General features: G+C 39.0%; 3 protein-coding genes and 1 pseudogene across 4 annotated transcripts in view; 2 read left to right on the top strand and 2 right to left on the bottom strand.

The window, feature by feature from the left end:
- Positions 1-6,004: 6,004 nt before the first annotated feature.
- The window catches only part of LOC145981807 (uncharacterized), a 51,098-nt gene continuing 38,743 nt past the window's right edge, over positions 6,005-18,359 (bottom strand). For both annotated transcript variants that reach the window (XM_083115234.1, XM_083115235.1), the window contains exon 3: positions 6,005-7,010. In XM_083115234.1, coding sequence (XP_082971360.1) covers positions 6,312-7,010 — 699 coding nt within the window. In that variant the 3' untranslated portion in view covers positions 6,005-6,311. The remainder of the gene's footprint in view (positions 7,011-18,359) is intronic.
- Positions 8,651-9,165, top strand: LOC145981809 (neo-calmodulin pseudogene; annotated as a pseudogene).
- LOC145981808 (calmodulin-like) lies at positions 12,842-13,865 on the top strand. The gene has a single exon (XM_083115236.1). The coding sequence runs from the start codon at positions 12,965-12,967 to the stop codon at positions 13,757-13,759; it is 795 nt and encodes a 264-aa protein (XP_082971362.1). The 5' UTR covers positions 12,842-12,964; the 3' UTR covers positions 13,760-13,865.
- On the bottom strand, positions 16,927-17,584 carry LOC145982020 (uncharacterized). Its single transcript, XM_083115572.1, has one exon. The coding sequence runs from the start codon at positions 17,513-17,515 to the stop codon at positions 17,072-17,074; it is 444 nt and encodes a 147-aa protein (XP_082971698.1). The 5' UTR covers positions 17,516-17,584; the 3' UTR covers positions 16,927-17,071.

The raw sequence follows: 18,359 nt of genomic DNA, 5'->3' as shown, positions 1-18,359 counted from the left end.
TTTGTCTGTCCTGAGTGAAAGAGAGATTTGAGATAAATTGATATGTGAGTTTGATATGTATAAATGTACCTGGTCTTCTCCAGATGGTAAAACTCATAATCAGATAGATCATATTCTCATTGATAAGAGAAGGCATAATAGTATAATTGACGTTCGTACACATAGAGGTGCTGACTGTGCCAGTGACCATTATTTAGTAATTGCTAAATTAAGAGAAAGACTCTCAGTGATAAATCATAAGCAACAAAATCTAAAAGTTATAAAATTTGATACAGGAAAGTTTACTGATGAAAGAATTAAGAAAGATTACCAAATTAAACTGTCAAATAGATTTGATGTTTTGCAGGATTTAAATGATGATGAAAATATAAATGAAACAGACTTAAATAAGAATTGGGAGCACATACGTAATTCAATAGAATCAGCAGCTAAAGAAAGTATAGGATATCATAAACCGAGAAGTTAACCGCACGTTTAGAAGTAAAAAAAACAGATTACTTGAAAAGCAAAATTAACGAAATTGAAACAAACAGCAAAAACAAAAATATCAAAGATTTATATAAAGGTATAAATGAATTTAGAAAGGGGTGGCAACCTAAAGTAAACTTGATAAAAGATAAAGATGGTGATTTTCTAACTGACCCAAGCGATATTCTAAATAGATGGATGAACTACTTTAATGACCTTTTAAATGTTCATGTAGGAGATAAATCAGAAGTAAATGAAGTACACACAGCAGAACCTTTAGTTCCAAAACCTGACTTGACTGAAGTTAAAGATGCTATTAAAAGGCTAAAGAATAACAAAGCACCTGGCATTGATTTAATACCAGCTGAGTTAATTAAATATGGTGGGAATTCATTAATATGTCAAATTCATAAATTAATTTGTTTAATATGGAATAAAGAAGAAATCCTTCAACAGTGGGAAGAATCCATAATTGTTCCTGTGTTTAAGAAAGATGATAAAATGAACTGAAATAATTACCGTGGAATTTCTCTACTCACAACAACATATAAAATATTATCTAACATTCTTTTAACAAGACTAACCCCATATGCTAATGAAATTATAGGTGATTATCAATGTGGATTTAAACGTAACAGATCAACAGTAACAGACACTTGAAAAAAAGTGGGAATCAAAATGTCCATCAGCTATTCATTGATTTCAAGAAAGCATATGATTCGGTCAAAAGAGATAAATTATATAATATATTAGTAGAGTTTGGAATACCTAAGAAGCTTGTTAGTATGATAAAAGTATGCACCAGTGAAACAGAAAGTAAAATTCGTATTTGTTATTAATGTGTCTGACGAATTTACAATTCATGATGGGTTAAAACAAAGAGATGCATTATCTCCATTGCTCTTCAATTTTGCCTTAGAATATGCTGTTAGGAAGGTAAAAGAAACTAAAGAAGGACTAAAATTAAATGGTGTGACTCAGTTGTTAGCATATGCAGATGATGTAGACTTATTAGGGGATGATATAAATACAATTAAGAATATTGCTAAAATATTTTTCAAAACTGCTAAAGAGATAGGTTTGTAAGTTAACAAAGAGAAAACTAAATACGTATATACTTACAGGCCGAAACCAAGTGTTAGGTAGTCATCAAAATCTAATTATTGATAACAACTCGTTTGAACCAGTTTCCAAATTCAAATACGCGTACTTAGGAGTAATATTAACAAGTGAAAATTATATTAAAGAGGAAATAAAAAGTAGGCTTAATTCAGGAAATGCATGTTACTTCTCTCTTCATAAACTTTTGTCTTCTCGTTTAATATCTAAGAAACTAAAAGTTAAAATATACAAAACAGTAATTTTGCCTGTAGTATTATATGGGTGTGAAACTTGGTTCCTTACATTGAAAGAGGAACATAAATTGAGAGTATTTGAAAATAAGATCCTTAGGAAAATATTTGGACCTAAAAGGGATGAGGAGACAGGTGAGTGAAGAAGGTTACATAATTTAGAACTACATAATTTATATTCATGTCCAGATATTATTATAATAATTAAATCAAGAAGACTTAGGTGGGCAGGCCATGTGACACGAATGGGAGAGGAAAGAGGAGTTTACAGGATTCTTGTTAGGGAACCTGATGGTAAGTGACCTGTAGGAAGGCCAAGACGAAGATGGAGGGACAACGTTGAGATAGACCTAAAGGAAATCGTTAGGGATGGAAAAAAGTATATACATCTTGCTCAAGATAGGGACAGATGGAAGGCTTGTGTTGCTGCAACCATGAACCTTCGGCTTTAAGAAGACTAGAGAGTTAGTTAGAGTTTGATGTGTGGGGAAGCTACTGTTTAGGGGTCTTCTTTTTAATAAAAGAAACGTTAACACAGCGTGCTAGGACACTAGGGATCCATCGGTGTACAACCATCGGTGGATTATTGAGATAGGTGATGCCGTCAGATCTAGACGGTGAAAAATAAGAATAGATTGTCATCTCTTTAAAGTTACCGGTAAATAACAGCGCTCCCACCCCCACTTGACAACTAAAATTGCCATGGGAGTCACTTTATCCAGCCTTCGTAAATCTAGCTCCTTGAAATTCAACTTTAGCTCAATTTAAGGTGAAATTTATATCTTTTATGCACATGAGGTTTGGCAACACTGCCAGGTTGGGTGTAGGAGGCAAGGTGAAATTACTCTTATGGGAGAATTATTTTGTTCGTTTTCTTGGAGACATGAAACTTCGGATGGCGGGGGGGAAAACGTGTAATCGGGTAGAGGATCCATTGAAGATGATATTTGCGCTAGAAAGAGTGGAAACTCTCATTTGTTTAGCCGTAACTTGAATTTGAAGTTGTCTCTCCATAAGGAATACATGGGATTCTGTAAATACTTATTCATCATACTTTTCAAACACGATATCTAGCTTAATAATCAACTTTGAAAACCGCTTCCACTTCCAACATGGGGAGAAATTCATACTCTCAAATTATGCGTGGTTTTTCCTTAGTAGCAGTGCCCATTCCGACGACATTGAAGTAAATGCAGATCTGGTGCGAAATTTGTCACACGTTACCTTAAATAAAAACACTATTTGTCCCGTTTTATAAAAGTCTAGGAGTTAGCTTGAAAACCAAATCTAAATTTGAGAGACATTTCATACTAAAGAAAATGTTCCTGGAATCTTTAACTAGTGTCATGGCCATCGAGAATGTTCGTTGTTTCTTGTTCGTTCTTTTTTTCTTTTGTAATGCTGTTTGTACGCACAATATATGCTACAAATTGATACTTTGGACTCTTTTCTTCAAATAACTTTAACAATAAGTACTTCCATAATTAAGCTTAACTGATTTTACGCGTTGGGGGGGGGGGAGTCAAAGCATTATGATCACCCTACTGATGTCTATTACGTAATGATGCGTAACAATAATACTGTGTATGCAAAGTAACCCAATCGGTTTTTACTCTTCATTCATAGGTTGGTTCTTGGGGTGAATATACATATTGCTTTGTTTTCCAAAGTAGCTACTACTTCCTATATTGCTTTATCATGTTCTTGCACCATATTTAGGCAACTCGCCACCCGTAGCGTCATGTATGTACTGCCAGTTTTGTCCATTTATGTTTAACAGCTTCATGTTATCAGAACATACCAGTCACCCTCGTTGACGCTATGTTTGGTTTGATGTTGTCAGAAATGTCTCCAATCCATATAACCACAGATAAGGGTATATAAGCAGATCTGGAAAGAAGGCAGGAAACCGGTGCACTGACCTATTGCTCAGAATCGCCATTCGCAAGAAGTTTTGTAATAATCCGCTGAGAGGCCCCGGAAGGATGGGGGTTCCCGAGAAAACGGCCCACTGCGATTCTGCGAAGCGTCAGTGCTTCGGTGGTTTCGCTATTGAAAATTGGCATGACTTTTACTAGCGGTTAGGAAACAATAGAATGATGTACATCTATGTAATGCATAGATTCTGGAGAATACCTGGGTATTATCCTCATTCTTCAGTTTCAGTAGAAATAACGTAATAAAGTAGGGCACTTTTTCAAAGGAACACTTCATCAATTTACCACAGATAAATCGCTTTATATGTGGTTTTATTTATCTTGAATTCTTTCATCTTCCATACAAAAGACGTTATTGAGTGAATTTAATAATCGCAGTAATACGTATATCTGGAAGGAAGCCTTCATATCCTTTTCGGGAAACTGCATGGCGACGAAATAAAATTTTCCAATTATTTTTGAATGAGGTACAGTAACTTTGGTCAGCATTCAAGGCAAAGATAAAGTCAGGGGTTTATCGAGATTTCTCCAGCGGAAAGGTGGTGGGGATTTGAAGAAAATTATTTAGGCGGGTATAAGGGTCACAATGATCTTAAATGGACCCATGTGGTAGAGGGGCATTGAGGAAATATGGTGGGGGTGTTAATAAAACACTGGATATAGTTATGGGACAATGCATCTCTCCAGAAAATGATTGCTGTGATAATCGTGGAATGTCGGTAGGCGCAGATATGAGTCTCGCACTCACCCTCTCTCTCAAGGCCTCCAGCTCTGCTTATCTGTGATATAACCGATCAGAATTAATGATTTCAGGGTTTAACCCCTTCATGATGTATTTAGTATCAGACATATTCGATGCATCGCTACGTCATGAATGAAACGTGCTGCGATTACCATGTGGGTTTTGTAAAAGCAACATCCGGATACATAGTCACAATTAATTTATCGAAGAAGTAGATTACATTACAACAAACGCCTGAGACAGCCAGTTACAGAAGGATATCATTAAAACGTCAAAACTTAGCACCAAATACTGTTCTAAAATCTCTGAGGGGCAAACTAAGCATATTTCCCCCATAATAGTGTTGCTCCCTTAGGAAACACTCCTTCAGATTGAAGTTATCATTTACAGTGACTGAAATGTAATTATATGTGTGAAATATACGAGGTGTGTAAATAAAGTAATGAGACTGCAACACTGCGCACGAACCGGCGACGCTGGTGACGTGGGACTTGGAGGGGAGGTGGATGAACATGTGATACACCATCAGTGCAAGTTAGAACTCGCTACCGTCACGTTGGTTGTCCGTAGCGATTGTTTCAGTGAAGCAGGTTTAGCTTGTGCCTTCGGACAATGAGTGACACGAACATCGAGCAAAGGTATGCGATCAAGTTTTGCTTCAGACTTGGACACAGTGCAACGGAAACTTTTGCAAAATTGCAACAGGCCTACGGCGACAGTGTTTTGTCAAGGGCCCAGGTGTTTCGTTGGTTTAAGGCATTTGCAGAAGGAAGAGAGTCAATTGCCTTCGGTTGCAAGAACTGATGCAAACGTCGACAGAGTCCGTGAGCTTGTGCGTGCCGATCATCGATTGACAGTCAGGATGATCGAGGCAAGGGGTTAATCAACACTTTTACCGAGAGGTTCTGCAAAGATTGCGAAAAAGGTTCATGCGTGTGCGACCAAACATCAAACTGAACTGGGTGTTGCATCACGACAATGCGCCTTGTCACACAGCAATTTCAGTAAACCCTTTTTTGGCCAGTAAGAACATTCCTATGGCTCCTCAGCCTCCTAATTCGCCCGACTTGAGTCCTTGTGTCTTTTCCCTATTCCCGAGATTGAAAACACACCTGAAGGGACGTCGGTTTGACGACGTGGACAAGATTCAAAAGGCTGTAACCGACCAGCTGAAGGCTATTCCAGTATCCGCGTTCCAGCACTGCTATGAAGAGTGGAACAACCGTCTCCAGCGCTGTGTGGCTTCCCAAGGCAATTACTTTGAAGGAGACAATGTTGCATTGTAATGTTCTTGGAATAAAACATGTAAAAACCAGTCTCATTACTTTATTTACACACCTCGTATACCTTTAACTTGATATTAATTTTCCACGGGGATGGCCCTCCTTTGCTCCTCTTCCGGACGTCCATGACTACCAGAATTTTATTAACCTCCTGAGTGAAAGTCTAATTCTAACGAAATTTCATAATGTCCATGGTTGCAAAGAAATGAGTCAGTGTTAATATATAATTACACTTTTATTCAGTAAATATATATTCACATAATGTCGGCTCGAGAGACAACATTTAACAAAACATTTATCATAATTTGCGTGGAGTGAAAAGTGAATATGTCTTTTAAATGTTTTAAAAAATGTGCGCAAAATAAATATCGGTGCTCACCATTGAGCAACATGGAGTTATTCCTTTACATAAGTCTGTCTATTATGCAACACCATTCACGTGATAGAAACGAGTTTGCTCAACCACCCAAACATATCATACAACACATGCATTCATCACGAAGGACACATCAAGCCCTGAACACACGCCTCAACCTTGCTTGTAGCTGAAGTCATCATACTCGTACTCATCGTCGTCCCTTTCCTGGAACCTCGCTGGACTTGCCTGGAACACTGCACCCGTTCTCTGGTTCGAGGAAGATGGCCGCCTGTGCTGAAGTGGGATGTTCACCTCTTCCGGTGAGTGAAACACTTGGTTGGGTTGCTGACGATACGACGATCCGCTGCTATACTGCTGGGGTCTTGAATTGGACACCAGGATGGGTCTGCCACGAGGTGGAGCTGCGGTGACGACGTACTGTGGTCGCTGTGGCTGATCCGACTGTGCGTCCTCGCCTCTCACCGGAACAACATTACCGTAAGTTTCTGGGAAGTAACGATCAGCATACTTCAAGGTCACGTTGGGTCTGGTCTGGGCTTCCTCGGCGTTGATTGGCCTGTAGAGGAAATCGTTGACGAAGTGGAACTGGTTAGATTTGGCGCAGATGTTGTCGTTGCTAGGTGGCATGCAGATGAGGTGAACCTGGTGGAAGGTGAAACCGTTGGGACATATCCAGGAGTGCTTCACGTTGTCCTGGCAGTAGTGGAACACCTCACAGGCGAGTTCCTGGTCGGCGTAGTAGCCTGTGTTCTTTCCGTGGCAGTCAAACTTGGATTGCTGGAGGAGGATGGTAAGGCGATCGGGCTCTTCTTCCTTCTCTTCTTCTTCAGCTTCTTCTGGCAGTTGTCCCTGGAATTGAAAAAAACACCCCATCAGTCAAATGTTCTTCACAAATAAATTCGAAATACTAATCTATTTTCCTCGAAAGGCATCTACAAGTAGACAACAAGTGGTCCTGTGAGTAAAGCCATTTGTCTAGAGACTTAGTTTTCTACTGAAACGCCATTCTTGATGCTGAGCTATGTATCAAACTGGGAACAGTTTTCCAACAGATGGTCAATTGTTCCGCAACGAGAACATGTTCTATTTGACCTGTATATTCTGTGTCAAAGTGAAGAAACAACAAATCAGAACCAACCATCAATCCATGGTTTACTCCCAGGGTTGGCATGTTTAAAACAAAAGTGTTTTAAACAACTTGTTTTAAACGTTTAAAACACACGGGTTTGTTTTTTCACAAATGTTTAAAACAAAGTGTTTCATACTTGATGTTTCATAGTTTGTGGTTATTTGTAACTTTGCCTTTTCATTCAATCCGTGTAATTTTGTTTAGTGTACATAGAAATCTGTCCAGTGGCTGAAAATGTACATTGAATTAACAAAGAAACACATCGTGATGAACACACTTGGGCCACGTTTAAAACACATGCCTGTTTTTTAACAAGTGTTTAAAATATTTTTAAAATTGAATACTATGTGGATGAAACACTTTTGTTCCTCACTTAACATACTGCACATAGTTGTTAATGTCAATATTCTGTTGTATTCACGATAAAATGTTATATTAAAAAGAAGCAGAGTAGCTACCACGTGGACTGAGTAGGGCCTGGCAACTATGGATTAGTTGAAGCTTCTCGAACAGCCTACATGCGAGATTTAAGACCAACATATGTTAAAATATGTATTTTAAGAAGTTAGTCAAGCGTTCACTTTACAATAGGAACACAGTCCATCCTTGTATGATTAACAGATTCCTAATTAAACATTATTCTTAGAAAGTAAGTCTTCTTGGCATTATGTTTTAAGCGTTTTATTTGTTTAAAACATGTTTTTTTCTGTTCTTGTTTAAAACACTGTTTAAAACATTTGAAACACTGTTTAAAACATTTGAAACACCGTTTAAAACATAAAGAACTGTTTGATTTATTTTTTAAAAATAACACAAATCTTGCGAACCCATTACATTTGTAGCCTCTATTGTAGTCTATCTTTTGGAACATATCCTAGTAGTCGAGTGAGAGTTTGGTTACAGTTCAATGGTCATTGTGCCTTATAAATGAACCAGGCACATGAACAATATTGAACCCAATAAACAACAAATGTCACACAAACAGCAAAACAAATGGGCTGTTGCTTTCTGTTACATGTTTTTCCTCAAATAGCAAGTTCTACGATGCAGAGAAATCTTCCATGTGTTCATAAAACGTGTCACAATTATATTCCCAAAACCAAAAACACTATTTTTTTCAGCTTAAAGTCTTTATCGTCTCTGACCAATTAAATTACGAAGTCGATAGTTCAATGTTTGAAATCTTACATTGGCTGTATGGAGGCCACTAACAAGCCATTACACTGGAATGCACCTTATTTCTCTGTAAATACAAGCAGGCGTTTGGTTACAGCTGTGCGTGTTACGTTGGCAACAATTCTTTGTTGCGTAAGTATCCTTAGTAACAATATATGCCTTTCCTTGCTTGTTTGGAGATGAATTAAACAAGCTCAGCCAGAGTTAGAATGACTAAGCAGGTGACGCAAGCGCGAATGAACGAACTGCGACGCGCATTCAGTTTGTTCGATTCGGACAATAACGGAACGGTGTCCGTCCAAGACTTGGGGAAGATCATGAAGTACTTGGGGGAGGACCCATCCGAGGAGGAACTTGAGGAGTTGATGAGGAAGGCGGACAGCAACTCAAACGGAAGGATCGAGTTGACGGAGTTCATCAGCATTATGGAAGCGAAGTTGAAAGAGATAGATGAGAAAAATCAAGTGATGGAAATCTTCAAACACTACGACATGGACAGCGATGGCTTCATATCGAAGGACGAGTTACGGGATGCTGTTATGAGTTTCGGTGACTATTTGACAGATGAAGAACTGGACGCTCTGATGTTGAAAGTGGACCTTAACGGCGATGGTGTGATAGATTTTCAAGAATTCTTTATCATGATGAGCGAGAAGAAACAAGAATCTTGAATGTTTGTGTTTCTGGAAAGACATTTATAATAGCACTATGTAATGTAATATTTTAATAAAATTCCAAGGAAAACCAGGATAACGGAGGCGAGAGTATTATTAATAAATTATGCTTGCAATCTCAGCAATATGTTTGTGTTATGTATATTCGCCCTTGTTACGGACTCATTGAAAAATGCTGAAGTTCCTACAACTCAACCCAATCCTGTTTAACAACCTGTGTATTGCCTTTGAGATTTAGCTTGTCTGCCAAGTAATATAGTAATTTTTAGGATGTGGTCTAATGATTACATATCAACAACAATAGTTTCCTGGTTGTACAGTGGGATCCATGAGTATTGTTGTGCAAATTGTCCATCACTATTTTCATTAATTTTTCTCTTACATCCTGTGTGTTTTTAAGCGATAGATTTCTATGTATGCTGGTGCAGAAATTGTCAACAGCTTATTTTGAGTTTTTTTTTAAATTCTTGAAGCTCTTATTGGGTCAAATAAACTGCACGAACATGGTGATGGACAATTTGCACGGTAATACTTATGGATCCCACTGTACGATCGAGAACATAAATACACTTCATTAAGATTAGTTTCAATTACAATGATCAAATTGCTACAGCTGTGTCATCTGGCTTGTGTCCAGCGACATGATACATGCCTTAAGAGTAGGATTGATAGGTAAGCAGACTACATAAAGTTTATACTAGTGAACGTTTTGCCCATTGTATCAAGGTTTTTATAAACTAATAATATTGTGCAAACCTGTGTCGTTACTTTGATGAACCAAAATAATGCATAATATCATATTGAGGATAATTATTATTTGATGATTTCAACAGAAATATGCCATTCATTCATTATTTGTTTGTTTAAAAATTTTGATTGCAGGCAACAAAGTTAACACTTTCGAAACACTACTTAATAGTTACTTAACTTAGATTTCTTTCTGATGCCTCTCTGTATAAAATATCATTTATTAGATCAAGGTAAAGTGGGACGCATGACTTTAAGCACATGCATACACACTTCGTAGGAACAAAAATATTAATTAATGCTTCAAAATACACATGGCGGAACAGATATGTGACAATTTACAGTGCTAATTTACTTTTGTACATACAACACACGTTTACACTCTGACTATACACACACTTCTTTTTACACATAAAATAAACATCTGGTACAAGCATGTGGTGTTTAGTTTTGGCCTAGATTTATTAAGATGAAAGCTTCATAACAGACTATTTCTCCAGGCCCTCCCTGATGGCCTTGTAATCGAGGGGTCCCGGGTTATATATCCGGTGGAGGCACATAGTGGTTCGGATCCCACTTTAAACTGTAGGTACAGTCCGAATTAGCCTTCCTGTGCATAAAGTGGACTTAAACACCAACTCAATCAATCAACAGACTATTTCCTCACATGAAATGTCATCAGTGGTAGGCCGTAGTTCGCAGCACAAAACTAGTACCACAGTCTCTAGTTTGTAAAGACAAATACCCTAATAAATAGTGCAAATATTCTATTTCACGATGTTATAACTAGAAAAATGCGTTTTTTCACTTTCATGACACTTTGAATTTAGCACTAGAAGTTATCTGTGGGAGTTATGTCAATAATATCTTTGAAAGCAGAAAAACAAATGTACGCATACATTTAGATAATGCTAAGATCTGATTGTATGAAAGTAAATGATTTAAAGTTAGTTGCTATGTACTGATATTTAATGTAGTGTTTAATCAAAGTTCTTTGTAATAAGTGAATCACATAAACGTAATACAAAAACAGTAGAAAAACCACGTATCCATAGTGTTCCTTCATGGAATATCACTCACTATTCATGTAGTGAATAAATATAACAATTACAAATTAATTTTGCATTATTATGTGCATGAAGAAACATATATTGTTTACTTAAAATGTTAATAGCAACGAAGCTTCAGTTCATCATAAAATTCGGCGGAAATTTTCCATTGTACGGTTGTGGTTAAAACAAGTAAGTTCAATTCTCAACAGTTCATTGAATTGAAAATATGTACAATACAAATTAAAGAAAATTCCTCTTCGAGAAATCACTTGTACATAATGATAAATATTTTGAGAGATTTTGTATTGTGCACAAACTTTGTAATTAGAACATAATGTAGTCAAATTGTTTGCAGTCTCAGAACACGATTATAAGACATTCTGATTCATTCGGAACAGTATTTTCTGCATACGGAAAATTCTTCAACCCGTATCTCTCTTGTTAATGGAACTGTAGTATCTAAAGATTATTAGTGGCTTTAAGAAATTAACTGTTTCACAACGTCTGTTTAATATCTTGTGAATAGAACTGCACCGAATTTTATAAACAAGACCCCATGACAAATAAATTACATGAACTGAAAATTTGGGTTGTGGTTTGTGGTCAGTACGGAAAAAAAGGTGAAAATCAATGTAAAGTTCAAATCACAAACCCTGAGACCTTCTGTAAACAAAACCACCTGCATGCAGAAAGCATTGCAAACTCATTGAAGTAAAATAATGCACACGAAAATCCAGCGTTGTTACAGGATTCATTACGTAAGGTAAAACAATGGCCAATTTGTAGTATGGGATACGCTGCCGCAAATGACGTCTCACTTTAAACCCAATGCTCTTTCTTTTTTTACTTATTGCTTCACCTTTATGGTTAACTCCTTGCACCAGTAATCATTTCCCATAAATTTGGCTTCTTTCTTGCATGTGAATTGAATATATTTTACTTGGTAATGTATATTTCTAAGGTTTGATATAGATAGGAGTGTATTTGAAATTTGTTTATAGATTTTATGTAAATTGTATCTTATGTAAATAAAATATATAATGGGCATAAACAGCCATATGCATTGCTGTAAGTCCAATAAATATATTGATGATGATGATCAAAACAAGACAAAGAAAGTTCGTAAATTTATTGCGGTTGGAAACTTTGACAAGCATCCTAATAACGATTTTTGTTCCGCCAAATAGATTGCACTTCGTAAAATAACTTGGTGACATGGGAAGGCAAGATAAGTGTGAACATTTTGTGGTAATATGCATTGTAACTTTCAATGAGCTTAGAGATTTGTGTACATAATGATATTTTATAACATTGGTTATTTTCTAAAAATAATCATGTGAACAGCAAGGAAGTAGTGCAACTTAGTAATATTGCCTGACTTATCCTTAGAAAAATAACATTGAGAGTTCTATGCGTGCGGGAAGGTCTCCGTGTTCTCCGAGCTTGTTTTCAAAACACCAGCAAGGACAGCCTTTGAAAAGGGGTGAGAAACATATTCTACTCAATATTTATGTAACGTTCTGTCAGTGGTATCCTGAGAAACCAGTAAATGAAGTGGTTAAGTTGGTATCCCAGTGCAGTGGTGTGTCAGTGTCTGCAGTTTTAAGGGTTATGAAAGAGAGAATGACCGGGAGAGTGACAATGTATGCGGCTGTATATTCGTCTGATGTTTTGAGAGCGGGTTCTCACATTCAGAGGCTCTTATATAAAATGAATAGGTGCGTTGAACTAGGAGTGTAGCAGCAGATGATTGCGGTCATGAATCAGCTGACGCGGAGTGATACATCGAATCGGTGAGACCGTTTGTTTACAGAAGGTCTCAGGGTTTGTGATTTGAACTTTAGACAATCTAATATTATACGAAGGTTATGTTCAATAATATAGCATAACAATATCTAACAATACGAACCCAAAACTATGCCAACAAAGGCAACTGGTTAGGTAATCTGCCTATGAAGATGAAACTGAATTCTAGTCATGAGAAATGATATCCTCTGAAGACATTCTTCTCGTTAGCAGAAGAAAATGGCAAGGCAGGGGACGTCGAAACAAGCCGAAGGAAGTCGCCGGCAGCAAGGGCAACTCAAAAGTGAGCAGACTCCATCGCAGTTGTCCCCGCAAGCGCAGTTGGTCGCGAAGACTCCATCCCAGTCGCGATTGAACAAGCTGTCCCCGCATGCGCAGTTGACAGCGCAGAAGACTCCATCGAAGGTGCTGTTAGCCAAGCTGTCCCCGCGTGCGCAGTTGACCGGCCAGACTTCCGCGCATGCGTCGTTTGTCCGGCGCAGACGTTCATCAGTGAAGCCACGTCGTGAGCATAGCCGTCGCCACAATGTCGTGCACAGCCTGACTAGAGAGCGCTTCGAGGAGCTGAAGCGAGCGTTCGCTTACTTCGACAGGAGCAACAACGGCGTGATTTCGGTGAACGACATGGGGCGTATCATGGAGTTCCTGGGGCAAGAAGCGACCCGTGAAGAGCTCGAGGAAATGATGCGAGAGGCAGACACGGACGGCAACGGGAACATAGAACTGGACGAGTTCGTGGCCTTCATGGAACAGAAGCTCTCCCAGCTTGGCGAACGCAACCGCCTCCTCGTGGCGTTCAGAGAGTACGATTTGGACGGTGATGGCGTCATAACAAGTGAAGAGCTCAAGTTAACAATGGAGAAGTTTGGAGATTACTTCACCGAGCAGGAGATAGACAATGTAATAGGGAAAATTGACCTCAACGGTGATAAAGTGATCGACTACAGAGAGTTTGTGAAGATGATGTCCACAGAAATGAAAGAGCCTCTTCGAAACGATTCAGATAGTAATTGAAAGGGATTCAGGTACAGAATAAACTATTGCTTATATATTTTTCACGAACTAATTCATTCAGTGTAAAAACCAGCGCATCATTATATTGATCAACTTATCCAGAATACATTATGCATTTGTAGAAATTTTATTTCTTGTTCTATCCAGCTTACGTACACATACATTCACACAAAATGGTATGTGTAGTTTGCTGTAAAAACAGAAACTATTCAAGTTATGATATCGCACAGAGTATGCCGACATAATTTCACATGCATACAAGCAGTGGCGTGCCCAAGAGGGGTTGGTGGGGGCTATAACCCCCCTTTGGCCCCGTATTCCTAAAAAAGGAACGTCAAAGGTGGGAAAATGTGACAAAATGTGTGCTGACTACCAAGAAAAGAATACATAACCCCTCCCTTTCGAAAATACTGGGGACGCCACTGCATACAATATCTAAAGCACCAATTTTCGTTCCACGTCCCTGTTTAAGCCGCTCGTTTTCTCGCTCATTATGACATTACAACTAACCTGAACTGTTGAAATTCTAAGCCGGGCAAGTATTTATTTCAAGATGAGCTTCGGGGACCCAGTAATAGATAGAAATCCTAGTCCGGATGTACCGCAAATAGTGTGAATAATGAAGGTACATCGTAGAATGGTACGAAGCTTCTCGTGTATCAACCTCTCACAGAGGAGCTTTGTTGGACAGTGTTGTTGAACCGCGGATGACAAGCTCGATTGGAGGAATCGAAACGAAAAGGTAAGAATGAGTTTCAGATCATTATTTCGTTTGTATGCAGTCTGTTGTTTACGTTAACGCAGGCAGACTGTAGGCGAGGAAGTCTGCAAATAGAAAGAACTGCAGAGGAACAACAGAAGTTACATCAACTCTCCCCTAGACCCAATGACAATGTAAAGGTTGCAAACTGAAGCAATGTAGGCCCATGTGACTTCGGTGATTATTTCTGTTTCCGTGAGTGCTTCATGAAGACGCATGACTTACTACTTTGTGTACAAGTTTCCTTACAATACAAGGGTTCACTATGGAACCAGGCGCCAGAGCCTCATTGGCTTGCATAAATGCAACCCCAGGTTGTACAGTCACGGACACTGCTGGGTTGTAATAATTCCATTGAAAGTCAATGCATTCATTACGGTACTACTTTACTATAGGTGTGACACCTATAAATCATTTATTTCGCACTTTTTTACATTGCTAACGTACCATTCTGCATTGCGAAACACTTTAGGTGAAATAATGAATTTCTAACGAAAATAATGTATATTTCTTACATTTACGATTCTGTAACACACACTATGGCGATAGCGTACTGGTTCATCGCGCGTTGTGAGAGTGTTTTGTCGATTTATGCAGTGCTGCAACCTTGTTCACCGGAAAATACCTACTTTCGTGCTCGGATTTGAAATTATGCTAATACCTCGCAAACCATTGACGTTAGCCTCACAAACCATTGACGTTAGCCCCATAAACCATTCACGTTAGCCCCACAAACCATTTTCCGTAAGGTTAGGTTAGGTTAGGCAAATACTCGACACATCATGTTATAGTGAAAACACGGCGAGGTTTGAAACACTGACTACGGGGTTTACGTCATCTAACACACGGAACATTTTGCTATCGTGCACAAAGCAAATGGCAGCAACAGCGTATCGGACAGAGATTTTCGCAGAAAACAATGGATCAAAACTACATTCACGAACTTCCACAACGGTACAGAAAATGATTTGCATAAGTACTTTCTCCTGTAAAAAGTAAGAAATCCGTCACACCTATATGAAAGTGTTACCTTCATTACAACCCAGAACTGTCCGTGACTGTACTACGTGGAATAATCAATGTATTGGAGTAGTTCTATTATTGCGTCTAGAAATAATGACCTGGCTACAGTACGAAGACGTGACGTTGCAAAAGTTTTCCTCTGCCAACATCTGCAGTGTGTAGCCAATCGTTTACGAGCTACTGAAAATGTATCCGAGAGCTACCAGTAGCTCGCAACTGTTTCCGGATCCCTTGGCTGTGCCTTATATTATTGGTGGCTCAAGTACTTTTTGTTTCCTCGATGACCGAGCGCATTCAGTGCACGAATCGCGATCCTTCTATCCTGGGTTCGAGTCCCTGTCCAGGAACAGACGTCGTTGTGAGCGTAATCATCATCGCCACTATTATACAAAAGGGCCTTCTCTGTGGCGTCGCCTAGTCATCAAAGGGGCCCGGGTTCGATAGTCAGTAGAGACACATTCTATGGGTGCGTTCCGAAAGTCTTAACGAAACGAACGCATTCAACGAAAATAACTGGACTCGTGAATCTGGTGAAACCAGTCATTTTACAGACTTATGGTACACTCTAGGCGAAAGCGGAGGCGCAGTGTTTTGTTTAGAGAAACTTTCCGCATGGCGTCAGCGGAAAGAATGTACCTACAGCAAAAATAAACTCTACTGTGCACACTGTTACTCATTTTAATCACATTCTAAGAACGGTCAAGCCATACTCATCTTGTGCACGTTGCTTTATATCAGTTGACTAATACATTTTCCGAACTAGTGCAGTTTGAATCCATCAGCACGCGCGGATGTCTGGAAGCAGCAGACGATTCTCACGGAACAAACCAGCCTCCAGACCCGTGCGTTTGGTGAATCTCGTTATTTAACGAGACGCACGGAATGCGACTTCTGGGACAGCATAATGAACCTCACGAAACGCACGGAAGCACTTATGGGACAGCCAGTTACCATAACTCGTTTAACGCTTTAAACTCGTGTGACTTTCGAACGGGCCCTACATGGGATTAAGAATATCAGATTCGGATATATGATCCAGGAGTCGAGATTCAAATATCATTTACAGTAGTGGACATATCAGGTTCGGTATTTGGGATACAGGATCCAGGATTCCACATTAGAATATCAAGTTAAGATTAGGCGTAGTGGTATCTTAGTCGCCTTGTAATCAGGAGGTTCCGGGTTTCATACCAGGTGGAGGTACATATTGGTTCGGATCGCACTTTAAATTGTAGGCCCAGTCCCGATCAGCCTTTCTGCGCATAAAGTGGACTAAAAACCAAACGTACTCCAACCCCATAGGATTCACATTGGGATTTCTTTGGCAATGTCGTTTCCTCACTGATAATGCAGCCGGACACTAGCGTGAAGATATTGCTTGAACTAGCCTTCCGCACACGTTTTTATTTAGGATCAGAACACAAAATACACCGTGTCAAATGTAAATCTACAAGAAACCAAACAATCCCAAAAGTCATAAACGCATTGTGTCGTTCTTGCTTGCAAATTGGACACAAGACAGCCAGTTGCTATTCCCTCATCAAGGCAACAAAGTCTTCATAGTCCACTTTCCCGTCGCCATTCTTGTCGGCCTCCCTTATCATGTCCTCGGCTTCTTCCTCCGTCAGCTTCTCCCCAAGGTTCGTCATCACAATCCTCAGCTCCTCCGCCGTGATGTAGCCGGTTCCATTCCTGTCGAACACCTTGAAAGCAGCTATGAGGTCTTCTTCTGCAACGTTGATGATTCTTCCTTTCATCATGTGAACGAATTCTTGGAAGTCGATTGTTCCGTTATCGTCTTCGTCCGCTTCATTGATCATGTCCTGCAACTCTGCTTCCGTCGGGTTTTGACCCATGGACCTCATGACAGTTCCGAGTTCACCCGTCGATATCTGTCCTTTGCCTTCAAGGTCGAAGAGTTCGAAAGCTTCTCTCAGCTCCTGCAGCTGAGTCTCTGTCAAATCGTCATCCATGTTCGTGGTTCAAGGCAAATTTTCTCCGCCAGTGATCCTAAATCTCAAATTCTTCTTGATCTCCTTCATTTCTATGGCACACTACGCAACAGTGTTGCTAAACATTAACTTTGTATTGTTATATTTTTCACGGTGTCGCCATTGTTAAGTTAACTGCTTGCAAAACAATAACAGCTTTGCAACAGTGGTTGCCCATTGTCGTTTTTCTTCTGGAAGTTCGTTATTTCATGTTTACGAAAAGCTTTTGAGATCTTTACGCAAAGTAAGTCATCATCAACAGCATGTTTCGTTCTGAGCTTCGCGAGGTTAATGTGTTACTTCATCGTGTGCCCACTTTACAGTTTCAAAGTTTCCTTCTTTGAAATCCTCCAGCATTTTCTTACTGTTATATACCATAACATGCATTGTTATGCATGGTGAACTGGCAACTATGACCAATGTAATAGTCTGTGCATAGCAACTTATTATGCACTTTCTTTATGTAACTTACGTATGACTTTATGTGTTAAGATGTAAATCCACCTTGTTATGAGTTTAAATATACGTATTTATGGAGTTCCACTCTTGATATGTGTATTTATGTTTGTCAGGAAGATTAAGACAACAAAAATGGCGACGATTCCATTGCTGTGTTACACAGTCACATCGAAATTGTCCTCTTCAACATGGTCTATTCATAATTTCTCAGACTACATCTCCAATTCAAACTTCCTTGAATTTTCGTACATGTGTTATAATTACACACACATCATACGCATGTAGTTGTAATTGCTGGTGAGCTGTCCTTCAGTAAGCATGACTGAAATAATAGGCGTAGGGAATGAATTTAAATTCCCATAAAAAA

Source organism: Lepisma saccharinum, chromosome 30 (assembly GCF_977018435.1).
Source record: "Lepisma saccharinum chromosome 30, izLepSacc3.1, whole genome shotgun sequence".
NCBI lineage: Eukaryota > Metazoa > Arthropoda > Insecta > Zygentoma > Lepismatidae > Lepisma > Lepisma saccharinum.
Note: the sequence above shows the minus strand (reverse complement) of the source record. Positions and strands in the feature narration are given on the sequence as shown.

Coding starts and splice junctions, on each gene's coding strand:
- LOC145981808 (XM_083115236.1), top strand. CDS start 12,965: ATGGCAAGGCAGGGGACGTCGAAACAAGCCGAAGGAAGTCGCCGGCAG.
- LOC145982020 (XM_083115572.1), bottom strand. CDS start 17,515: ATGGATGACGATTTGACAGAGACTCAGCTGCAGGAGCTGAGAGAAGCT.